The following is a 13,479-nucleotide window of genomic DNA, read 5'->3' as shown; positions in this document are numbered from 1 at the left end:
ATATCCTTAAAACAAGAAATACACAATTATATAAATGTTTAAACAGGAAAATAACACAAATGGTAAAATTATGGCTACTTTGTTTTAAGGCCAAACTTACTAGTCAAAAAATAAATGAATAAGTAAAAGTAAAATAATATTCCCCCAGTAGCCAGAAAAAAAATTTTAGACTGGTAATGGTTTTTTTGACTCAAGTATCCTGGTAATAGTAGAAACATGTACAGCCTTTCAGAGTTGATAATAATTCAAATTTTATGATGTCTTAAATATACTTTGATGTAACTGCTCTTGCAGAAATTTATAAAAATACTTGCATATGTACAAAAAATTCCATGTCATAGAAAAGCTCTTTTCAGCGATGAAAAACTTATAGAAATAAAAACTTGGAAACAACCACTCTGTTTCATCAGCTAAGGAACAAGGAAAAAGGTAGCCCTGACATTGTGAAGCCAGCCTAGTAGTAACTGCCAAGTCTTGGTTTTACTGTAAACTAGCATGGCATTAACAGGATTGCTCTACTGAACACTGACAGTTTACAGAACAGTTTGTGACCATGATGGAACAAGACAAAAATAGTATGACTCCATAATGATCACTGATCATTATCACAGATAAAACATGTATATCTCCACAACTACAATTATGACTCTAAATCCAGGCCAATATGAGCAACTGAAGCTTCCTTGTTAATTACAGTCTGAAGCTCAATCTTGCCTTTTCTTCTAGATGATGCTTACTAAGATATACATCAAAGAATTATCAAGTTTCTTACTGTATCCATTCAAGTTCCACTTTTTTAAACCTTCCCCGCCAAAATCACCTTACGCAAGCCCAACTCTTTACTATCACTACCTTCAAAGTCTTTTACTAAGACACCCTGTGGGTTCCTTTATGGTACACATTCTCTCTGCCACAAAAAGTAATAAATTCAATTTGCTCAAATACAGAGGTGTGCCTGGTATCACTGTCTGGAAAGTACAGGCAGGGAAAGAGAACATCCACTCTATGGAATACTGAGTAAGTGTTAAATACACTGAAGTAGGCTGAGTGAAAACCCCCAAAGAAGCAAAAAACATCAACAAGATAGTAGCTAAAAAAAGGATGCAGAATATGTTTGAAGTAAGCTGAAATAAACATTGTGATATGTCAGCACACAGTAAGGTGTAGATAAACATAGGCTGATTTGGTAATATTTACCATTATGAAAGAAAATAAGATTGGAAGATGACTGGTGCTAGAGGAGATTGAGAGTAAAAGTACATTTTCCCTTCCTGCTTCAAATACATATATATATTTTTTTTACACTGAGCAATTTAGGAGTGGCATACATATAATTTGGAAGATATTAGCATGATAAAATAAAATGGGATTCTCTCTTCAAAATAGTTGTTTCAAAGCATACATACAAATGTCTCTAGTGGCCTACTACATGGCATTCACTGTAATAATGTAAAGAACCACTATTAGGAGGAATGCAGGAATAAACTCTCCAGTTCATAGACAATATGAATGTTTTAAGCCATTCTCTGTTAACTACATGGTTAACATGACTGAGGTTGGCAGAAATATAATTATTAGATAATCTGGTATAACATTCAATAGAATAATTAAGATACTCAAGTATATAAATGTGAAACCAAAATTAACCTAAAACACAAAGAGAAAACACACAGCACCTCCTACTTGAGTTAGATGACTATTAAAGTGAAAGCAATCTATTGTTGCTGGTGTTTGAAATTTAATTCTCCAACAGTATGTTTTAATTTTAACTATACTATAAGCAATGAAATCTTTTCTTCTGTAAACCCTACACGAGAGCATTAACTTTGTTCTGAATAACCTCCACTGGTAATTTTACTAGGTGTCCTCCTAACAACACCTTATATGTATAATTGGATCAATAGTATCCAGAGTTCACCTATTTTCTTTCTCCTCACAAAAAAAGACTAATGTAACTATGTTTAAGGATATTAAAAAAGCATTCTGGGGTACACTTTCACAGCTACTTTTCAGTATTAAAATTTCACTGACAAATGGAACACTTACTGAACAATTAAGATGATTATAATCTATAAGCCTATTAAGGGCTTTGACTTTTGCTGTCTCATTTAACCATCATTTGCAAATGAAATTACTTCCCCTACTTTAAGATAGAGGGGTTTAAAAATATTAATTTGCCTGAAACCCCATTTTCAGAAGATGGCAGGGACAAGACTCAAATCTTGGTCAACTTTACTCCAAACATTGGTACTTTCCCCTTCTATTTTACATTTTCTACAGAATACATTTCCTACAGAAAAACACATTTTCTACATTTTTTCAAAACAATTGATACTTTGGGTCTGAATGTAATTTCTAGAATGCTAAATTTGAAACTTTTTTTTCCAGGCTATTATTATACAGTATTTTCAGCTAAAATTACTGAGTCAATCAGATGTTAATACAAAATTATAATACCCAAAAACTACATACAAATGAAGTATAAATAAAGGTACATAAACAGTACATACCTAAGCCAAATGTTTATGCCAAGAATTCGAGACCCTCACAGTTGCAGTTACAAGTAGAAAAGCTTTGAACGAACAAAGTATTTTTCTAGCACATACACATTTATAGGAAGGGACCACTCAAGCTTTAAAAAATGGTCAGGAAAAATTAAGTAGGGATACCATTTACCAATATTACTACACGCTGGCATTTAAAATTTTGGCATTTTAAAAGGAAGTGGTCTTTTTCTGAAGAAAAGCTTCATCACTAATTATTATCTTTATTTAGAAGATGGTCTCTCTCTTTTACCTTTTGCTAAACCTTTAAGAATAGGCATTTTAATCGATTACAGTTTAATGTCTTTATGTAAAATGAATCTTTTAATACAATATTAAAAACATACAACACCAGGGATTGAACCCAGGGCCTTTGCAATGAGTTATATCCCTAGTCCTTTAAAAAATTTTTTTTGAGCCAGGGTCTCACAATATCACTTAGTTACCCAGCCCTGGTTTAAACTTGCAATCCTCTTGCTGCAGCCTCCCAGACTGCGGGGATTACAAGCATGCACGACCCACTACCAGTTTTACTTTTTTCCCTTTAATCAGTAAATAACTAGCTCCCTGATAATTAACCTAATTGTTAAAAGTAGGCTGAGATTTAGGCCAGGAGATACAGGCCTACTGTCATGCAAAGAGCTGAACTAAAAAGTAGTTCTAAATTGTCACTCCAAAACACAACTTCACAAATACAAGTTTTCAAATGAAATTTTGTAACACTCCCTGGATCTTAAGGAGACAACACAAGATGACATTCTTCTTCAGGAGCAGAGACAGGATAGCTTTACAAACAAATGGGGGAAAAAAGACATAGTAGCCTAAATATTAAGACACTAAATATACTAACTTACAATGAACCATAAAATAATATAATCAGAATTTTTAATTTCCTGAGATGTTTTCTACTTCTTAAGCAAACTTCCTCCCAAATGACATCCTCAAAAATTAAAGACTATAAACCCACAATGAAAACGTGGAAGTGTAATCCCTCTATAAAACTGTCGAATTGCTGCCACCTGCCGGCTCTAACAAAGTCAGATGAGCAAACAAAATGTGGACTTTGAGCCCTGGGCTCTACAATAACCTCCCACTTTAAAGTGTTTAACAAGAATGGTCATTTGTACACCAGTAGGGATAGTGGTATTTGTGCCTCTGAGCCTTTGACTCAAACAAAAAAATAGACACGAAAATGGGTATCAGAATCCTGCTTTCTGCTCTAAGAAGCAGACTAATCAGTGCTCCTCATTTTCCCCCTGCTCCCAATACAGAAGCTCAAAGAACAGGATGATTTCCACTTTTGCTAACAGTAAAATAAGAAATAAATATGGTATTCCTCTGTACCCCACGTGTAGAGTTTCTTAATACTTGGTCATAACCAGAGCATAAGCATCACCTAAGGTGCTTGGGAAAATTTAGATCCCCAATCTATGGCAAATCCTGACTTGTTCCATAAGAATCTTTGGGAATGGTATACTGAAATTAACTTTTATTTTGATCAATTATTTCAAGTGATTCTGGGATACAACAGAGTTTGAAAATCAAAGAAGCTAAATTAATGAAGCAGAAAACACTAAGAGAACCTAAAACACATAATCCTTTTAAAACTTGACCAAGTAAAGAAAAACAGAAAGAGAAAAAAGAGAAGAGACAATCATTTAAGCATGATGTATACACTTGTATAGCAACAAATTTGAAATTTAAGCAAAAATTGAGGGTTTCACTTAAAAATATATATTATAAATTATCCAAGAAACAGAACTTAATGAAACTGATAACCACAGAAAAAGCTGAGGAGGCAATTAGATTTACTACTGAAAAGAATAACAAAATACAATATATCCAAAGAGGATATTTACCATAGAAAGAACAGAATATTTTAATCTTCAACTGTTCGTCTTAAAAAAAAAAGGAAGTCCTTTAATTCATTTAAGAAAAATCTAAACCAAAATCTAGTACCACAAAAACCATGGACTGTAAAGACAAATCCAATGTTTTAAATAACACGTCAGAAATCCAATAATGTGTCAAAAGAATACACTTTTACCAAAAAAGTTTATTTTAGGAATTTAGTATTTAAGGAATTATGGACTTCTATCATTTGGGACTTGAATGTCTCCCAAGGTCCCATGGTTAAAGGCTTGGTCCCCAGCCAGCCGCCACTGGAAAGTGGTGGAACCCATAAGAAGTAGGGCCCAGAGGGGGTCTTTAGTTCGGGGTTGGGACTGATGGTGAAGGGACTGTACAACCCCAGTCTTCTCCGTTTTGTCACAATGATGCGCTGCACTGTCACAGGCTTGGAATCAGTAAAGCCAATCCATCCCAATCTGGAAGAACACATGATCACTAACCGTAAGCTGGATCTTAAGGACATTTGATAAAATTTAGCAACAAATAAAAAAAATAAGTACAAATGGAAACAACAAAAATTACATGGAACACTAATTCCACTTTTATGAACAATGAAGAGATAACATTATTTTCCAGTGACATAACTGTATACTAAGAAAACAAGGGAAAATTACTGAATTATAAAATAAGGTAGCTATTATTGACATAGTTTTTCTATTAATAACCACCTAGAAAAGGAAATTAAAAGATATGTTCAATTCACAATAGAAAGACTATAAAGTATTTAAAAATCAATAGAAAGAACGTAAACATACTATAAAAATCTTACTTAAGAGCATAAGTATATGTCTAAATAAATAAAAAGACATACTATGTTCTGGAGTAGGAAAAAAAAGCCATAAAGATGCTATATTCTCTAAATCAATAGAAATTCCCCACCCTAGCCAAAAATAAAAACAAAAACAAAAACCCTGAAGTTTTATCAAAAGTTTAAAATAGACTGAATGTAGACATTAGGTCTAGCTGAGCACAGGAATAAAGGATACCACTGAAGGAATGTAAGAGAACCAGTGAATGCCAATATATTAAAAAATGAGAGCACAACCTCTTCTCTGCATGCACTGAGGAAATCTAGGATCATATAATACCTCTTCAACAAGAAACTGAAGGATTCCTCTCTGGCGATTCTTGCCAGTCTAAAAGATAAGAACAACAGAAACCAACAACTGGGGCATTCAATCCTATAGTGTACTTAGTGGGGGAAGAGGGAAGTTGGGAAGTTATGAGATGGGACCTTTCCCTTAAGAATCCAGTAAATTATTTTTAGAGTGCCTTATGTCTTTCCAGCTAAATAATCCATTGCTAAACAGAGAGTACATATAAAGTATCCTTTAGATCAGTGAAGAGAATGATAATCAAGAAATAGGAAAGGCAACTTGTACAAACTTCCAGAAATCATTCTAAATTACACCTAAAAGTTCTAATTTTATCAGGAAACTAAATATAAATGTACACTGATTTGAACATGTATGAATATGTATCAAGAGAGGATGCTATTTCAATGTTAAGGTCAAATTACAGAAAAGGAAAAGAAAGTGTTTTATATTTTGCTATAAAATAAAAAAGTAGGAAAGATTTTATTCTGTGTGCTGCAGCATTCCCAGGTACCTACAGGATGTTGCATAGTGGGCACTCAATTAATAAATGAATGTTGAAAGAATAGTATAAATTAGAATACATGCCTGAGTTGGACCCTATAAGTCAACATTCTTATAGAATTTCTATTGGTGAATTATAGATTTTAAATTTGTCTTCCTAAATAAAATGGTAAAAAAACTTTAAAAATACAAAAAGTTTTAAAATTAAATGACAATATAATGCAAACTAAGCAGACTCAATTTGGAAATAGATAATCATGTAATGGCAACAGAGGCAGCGGGAATGACTTAATGGGCACATGGCTACATGTACACATGACTCAAGTACATAGTGCCTACAGAAAGTGTACAGGTATGCACTATCTTTAATGAGTTCTCTACACCGAGAAAAAGAAAATTAAATAAGGAAGTAAAACCAGTTACTCTAAGTTGTCCAGAGAAAAGACAAAATAGGAAAAAGAATGAAGGAAAAATATACGGACCCGTCTATATCGCTCATCTATGATTCAACTAAGTTTAAGTCATTAAATTTCATCCCATAAATTTTGTTATTACAATGGAAAATTATCTAAACAAACTAAATGAGTGCATCTACAAGTGGATTTTTTTCTAGTAAATACTAAGAAATAAAGAACTAGTGCTTCTCTTGCCCGGAGCCACCATTGCTCCAGCGCCAGAAGGTAGCCAAACCCCCATAACTCCCTTTACTCCCACCTCTGCAAACACTCTCAGACCTCCTGACTGTGCCAGTCTTTGGACTCACTCTGCAGAGGCAGAGGTGGTCATAAGGGTATTTTTCTGAGTTCCCAACTTTGAACATCTTTAAAGAAAGAGTAGGGGAAACCTGTAGTAGAACAGTGTGGAGTTCAACTGTTCAGAAGGTTGGGGAACTCAATCTGGGCCTTGCAGGCCGAGGTCAGTCTGTGTCATGGGGTTCAGCCATCAGCTAACTGAGATCAGGGGTCTTGAGTCCTAGCTCTGTCTGAGCCATTAAATGGTAAATATACTTTATTGAAAAGTTTGTTCACTGCAGACATGTTCTGGACTGCTTCTTGATTTCAATTTAATTCAAATAGTTTAAGGGTGATAGACTAGCGACTACCACAGGTGGTCAGTTTCCAAGTTGTGCTTGATCACAATGTGTTGCTGATTGTATCAGTTGGGATAAAGGATTGTGGTTGATTTGATGAGCTGTTTTCTCTGATGTTATGAAGATAAGAATGTCTGTGGGTCGTTAGAGACCCAGAAACTAGGGCACAACTATATCAGGAAAATTTGGGTGATAACCCAGAGATTAAACCAAGGACAGCCCCACAACAAAAGTAAAAAAGAAAAAACACTTAAGCAAGACACAAAGACAGACTTCCAGTTCACCAATGGCAAACAGTAGGGCAAATGAGGATGAAAAGGCCGATAGTGAACCACCAGGACACCTTGAACTCAAAGCACAGGAAGTAACAAAACAGATCAATCAGGCTCTAGAAAAATTCAAAACAGAAATAATTTCCCAAATAACCACAGAGATGGAGAGCAAAATAAAAGTCGTGATTCAAGACTCTAGAGCTCAGGACCACGATAGAAGCCATGAAGGCCCAGCATAAGAAAGAAATGGAAAAAATAAACACCCAACATAGGAAAGAAATGGAATCCATAAAACAGATTCAAACAGATATCCAGGAGATTAAACACTCCATTGAAAGTGTACACAACAGAATAAAAGAATGCGAAGATAGACTCTCAGATATAGAAGATAAGATTGCAGTCAGTGACCATGAAAAGAGAGGTCTCTTAAAAACAGTAGGGGATCATGAGAAATCAATCCAACAACTCCTAGATGATGCAAAGAAGAATAACATAAGACTGATAGGAATACATGAAGTAGCAGGAGAAAATACAAATGACTTTAAAAAGCTGTTCGCAGAATTAATGACAGAAAACTTCCCAAAGAGAGGGGAAGAATTTGACATTCAGATAACTCAGGCATATAGGACACTAGCCACAATCAAAAAAAAAATCTACACCTAGACATACAATAATCAAGATCCCAGAAACCCAACAGAAGAACAAAATACTACAAGCAGTAAGAGAAAAAAAAAAAACAAATCACATATAAAGGAAAGCCCATCAGAATCAAAGCAGACTTTTCAACACAAACCCTTGGGGCAAGAAGAGCCTGGAATGAGATATTTCAAGTACTAAAAGAGAACAACCTCCAACCTAGACTGATGTATGCTGCAAAATTCTCTTTCAAAATGGATGGGGAAATAAGATACTTTCACGATAAAGAACACCTGAGAAACTACATGAATATCAAACCAGCACCACAAGCAATTCTAAACAAGATCCTAGAAAAAGACAATGAAGGCAACAACACCATGAGGCCCAACAGAGCAAATCAAATAGGCAACGCAAGAAACTAAAAGGAGAAGGTGAAAAAGTAAAGAGAGTCAGCAAAGGACCAATAACATGACAATAATAATCAGTACATATCAGTTATAACCATCAATGTCAATGGCCTCAACTCACCAATCAAGAGAAATGGGCAAAATGGAATAAGAAGCAAAATCCAACAATATGTTGTATACAAGAAACACACCTAGTGCAAAAAGAAGCCCAGAGACTGAAAGTGAAAGGATGGAAAACAATTCTCTATATGACAGGAGCCCAGGAAAGAGCAGGGATAGCAATCTTATTTGCAGACAAAGCAAATTTCAAACCAAAACTGATTCTAGTATTATTGATGTAGGACGGTACTGTATCATACCTCTGTGAATGTAAAATATCTTGTACCTGCTTTATGATACGTAGTAGTGACCATGCTTTATCAGAGCTATTTTTAAAGATATTACTCTAGAATGTTCTCTTTCCAGATGATGATTAAGATGCTAATAAAAAAAAATGGTGCTAGGTACAACAGCTACAGAACTTTGCTGTTATCTGGATATTATTCTTTTATTTTTTTGTTTTTGTCTTTTTAATGGAATGAGGTGAATGTCTATAATTTTGTTCAGATGACTGCAGAACCTGGAGAAGCTGTTGTTGCTATTGATGCATAACATACTGCTATTATTGGTCTTTTTATATAAATATAAATATGTACATATACATAAAATTTGATTTTTTTGGAAACTTTAACTGTGCTGTCAACTTTGGAAAAAGTTATCCCAATTTACTGTGTTGAGTTGGCATTGTACAGAAATGGACAGCCATATTGGTCTAGAAATGTTAATTTTTTTAAATTTTTATTTTTTATTTTTTTCCATTTGTACAGGGGTAACACATTGTATTAAATATGTAAGGTCATATCTACGTGGGTTTGATTACAGAAACTAATAAAGTATTCTCTTTATAATGAAAAAAAAGAATAAGATAAGACTACAAGAGCAAGAAGCAATTTAAATATGTTCAGGGACCATTTTCATCTTCAGAATTAAGGATTATTTTAATCTTACATTATTGCCTTTTCTCTTTTACTTTCCTTTTTAGTTTTATTTTAGTATTCCCTATTTTTAATGTTCATACAGAGATTTCTTTAACTGAAATACTGAATAGTTTCTCTGGTGTGAAACACTATAATAGCACACAGGATCCTAATGAAATAATTAATAATGTGAAATAGGAAGTAAAGGGCTAAAGGTGTAGGGAAAGTGGGAAGGGTGGGGGAAAGGTAATAAGGGAGAGGAAAAAAATATGAGAAATTGAAAATATGGAAATAAAGTTTTTGTAAATGGGGAGGAGAGAAGGTGAAGGGACAAGGGACAAGGGGAAAAAATGAGAATCAAGACCTATCATGTAAAGGTACAGGATCCTAATAATGAATGTAACTGTATTGTATACCTAGATTGTACCAATAAACTCAATAAAAAGAAAAAAAAATTAAAAAAATAACTAGTAAGAGTGAACAAATAAAAATATCCTCAGATAAGTCTTTGAAAGATACCTAAAAAAGCTTTCCCCCTAAAGGAAAAGAAACAAGATATTTATTTAAATGCCCACCATTGGGTTTCACTGAAAATGTTCCTCTTTCAAGAGCAAAATATTTCTATTTTACTAACATAAATATTTCTAAAGAGAAAAGGAGAAATGAAATTTCAATTACAAATAATAGTGGGAACATTTAAAGACTATAAAGACACCTCAAGTAGGTAAAACTAATCTTAAGAGCAGGATGTAAGTAAATTTGAAACATTATTCAGAGGATAAAGTCCAAAAGAGGCACTTGGATTTAAGCCGCCTGAATCATCTTTTTACGAAAAAGAATATGGTCATTAGAAAGACAATGAAAGCACATGCCTATATTAACAGCTCAGTTTTTCTTTAATGGTATTTAAAGAGACTCATTTTTAAAATTGTCCCTCATTGAATTTAAGTAAATAAGCATATGACTCTAACAATCACAAAAGAAAATTTAAGCAATTGTTTGACAAGTTTTATAATTTATAGTCAAATGATAATTTCTGAAATATAATCCAATCGGTAGATTAGCCACAGCTTTTTGCTTGTCTGCCAGCAAATTTAAAGGCTAGAATTAATAGAATGCTAATTCTATAAGAAACAGTAAAATGACCATTATAACTAAAAATTCAAAAAATAACACTGTCTGGAATGCTTTAAGGTTTATGCAATAACAGAATGAAATACTAGAATGAGTTTTAGAGATCACCTTATCCAATTGTCAGGCTTGCTTTTGCCAGGGAATCTTTTCTGTAAAAAATTCCACAGGGAAATGACAGACACACAGTCAGTCGAGGGGACAAATAAGGGGTTGGTGGCCTTGCCTGCTTATGAAACTGCAAGGAATCTTGCAGGGCTTAAGGCTTCGTAGATAACACTATCGAGTTGATTTTCTCATGGAGACATGGGGACCCAAAGAAAGAGTAAGTGACTCGGCAAATGTCAGTTAGTACACCCGTGGCAAAGCCAGGTCTGAAACAAGAGATACCTATATTAGTCTGGTAGAGCTGCAATAACAAAATACCACAGATTGCAGTTTAATGGCAATTTCTCATAGTTGTTAAGTTTTAAGTACCACATCAAGGTCTAACAGGGTCAGTTGTTGGGGAGGCTCTCCTCTTGGCTTGGAAACACTACCCTGACACTGAGTTCTCACGTGGCTTTCACTCAGTGTGTACATGTGAAAGGAGCCCTCTCTTCCTATAAGACCAAGACGTCTGACAGAACTAAAAGTTGCTCCAGGTAGAGGTAATCACACAAGACAAGCCCAGTGGCAATAGAATTACAGGGTCTGTCTCAGGAGCTGCAAGAGCTGCTAGAGTGTAGTAAACAAAAGACAAAGTTGGAAAAAAGACATTACGAATCGTACGTACCAGACTGATTGAAAAGTTTATTTTAAGAATAGTCATCACTTTGTGTTTATACTTAAAATAACAATAAAATCCCTACCACCTCTGGAAGGCCAAAAAAGTAATAAAAAAGTTCAGCAGAAATGAGTACTAAAACAGGACACATCAGGGAGACTTCACTAAATACTAATTTTCTGTGTTTCACATGATATGAACATCTGCTTCTTCTAAAATTACTTATTTGGATATTATAGTGAAGAAATAAAAGACAAAGATTGTCATGCTGAATAAAAAACAAGATGCACCTGCCAAATCTTTGTAAAAGACATACTTTATAAAGAGCACTGATAAAATAAAAAGGAAAAAGTTACTGATAGCAATGTTTAAAAAGCCAGCAATGACTACATAAACATTGTACCAAAAAAAAAAAAGTATTACAGATGTCGAAGGATATTTCATAATACTAAAAGGATTCAATTCATGGCACATCAAACAATCCTAAATGTCTGCGCACAGCTAATATAGTTCAGAAATACATAATGCAAAAATTAAGTAAAAGGAAAAAACTAGACAAATCCATTAATACCTCACATAAGAAAAGCAAACAGTTATTAATATATAAATTGCACTAGAGTGGTTGTTCAGTGGTAGGAGTAGTTAGGTGTAGGTAAAAGTACCAAGAACAGGTGGGTATGGTGGTGCACAATTGTAATTCCAGCACTCAGGAGGCTGAGGCAGGAGGATCACTACAAGTTTAAGACCAGCTTGGATTATAAAGTTAGACCCTATCTCACAAAAAAACTTAAAAAAAAAAAGTAAGTACCAAGAACAAATCAAAATTGAATTAAACAGAAATGGAGCCTTATACAGACTAGTAACAGGATTCAGTATACTAAAGATGTATGCACTTCAGTTAGCTGAACATCAAATTCAAAAAGAGAAATTAAAGATCAAATAAAATTGATCAAATATACTCTATATGTCTTTCTTACCAGCATCACCGTTAAATTCATAATTCTTCCAAGGTTATCAATGTAGTACACACTGTCTTGATACCATGAATCACAGTGTAGGTAATTATACATCCCAAAAGCATGCATGTGTTCCAGTGTATACTGGCCATCTCGAAGTTTTACTTCTGCCACAGCTGAAATACAAAAAAACACACAATCAAGATTTTTATCTTAGATTGCTTCTTTTTACAAAATGGCTACAAGGCAAAGAAATCATACAATGTCAATCACAAAGATCTTCGGGACAATTCATTATATGATTCACGCAACTCTCTTTTTTCTTTAGGAATCTCTTAAATTATGAGTAAATAGAACAGAAATACAAAAAAAAAAAAAAGAGATGGGTTTCCTGTCTTCTGGGCAAATAATAAGCCCAATTTAGAAAGTGGTTTTAAACTTTAAAAATGTTTTTCTATTATCTAATTCATATTTAACATTCAATCACATAAATTTATATAATTTTAATGTAGTAAGTGTTATTATAATTACACTGTGATGTGATAAAGAAAAATTATGGATTCCATAATAACACAGAACATAGAGAGCTAATTGACTTAGGGAGACTCATGAAAACTTTCCAAAGATCCTGTCAAGATACAAAAGGAAGAATTTAAGAAAAAAATATACCTATGCATCCACACACACCCTTTTATTCATTTCAGGCAAAACGAAAACAGAAAAAGGTAGGAGGGAAAACTTGTGTTTGAGAACACAAGTTCTTAGTGGCCACGTGTAGCACAAAAAGTACTACAGCAGGGGTCAATCCAGGAAGATCCCTTAGGAAACCACTGCAGTGCTCCAGGTGAGAGATGGCTGGAGTTTAGAAACTTCAGAACTAAGTCATAATTTTATGAAAAATTTGGCAGATATTTAGGAAACTCCTGCTTAACTCAAAGAACTATTTATATTACAAAGAACAGTTAGAAATATATATATTTACTGACTAGGAGTGGTCTGCTAGCACCACTGTGTGGATGAAACTCATAAAGCAGGAAATGTACATGGACCTTTGAAATGGTTGAGAGGAACTCTTTTGCAGAAAAGTGAGTGTAGCATTCCAGTATTTGATGTTGTCTTGCATTAGAAACAAACTTTGCTTAAAAAAAAAAAA

At 33.9% G+C, this 13,479-nt stretch overlaps 1 protein-coding gene across 1 annotated transcript in view; it reads right to left on the bottom strand.

The window, feature by feature from the left end:
* Nudcd1 (NudC domain containing 1) overlaps window positions 1-13,479 on the bottom strand; it is a 74,922-nt gene that overhangs the window by 55,363 nt on the left and 6,080 nt on the right. The window contains exon 2 of the mRNA XM_010619539.2: window positions 12,348-12,502. Coding sequence (XP_010617841.1) covers window positions 12,348-12,502 — 155 coding nt within the window. The remainder of the gene's footprint in view (window positions 1-12,347; window positions 12,503-13,479) is intronic.

This window comes from Fukomys damarensis, unplaced genomic scaffold, assembly GCF_012274545.1.
Source record: "Fukomys damarensis isolate Sample0158 unplaced genomic scaffold, DMR_v1.0_HiC HiC_scaffold_5, whole genome shotgun sequence".
Taxonomy (NCBI): domain Eukaryota; kingdom Metazoa; phylum Chordata; class Mammalia; order Rodentia; family Bathyergidae; genus Fukomys; species Fukomys damarensis.
Note: the sequence above shows the minus strand (reverse complement) of the source record. Positions and strands in the feature narration are given on the sequence as shown.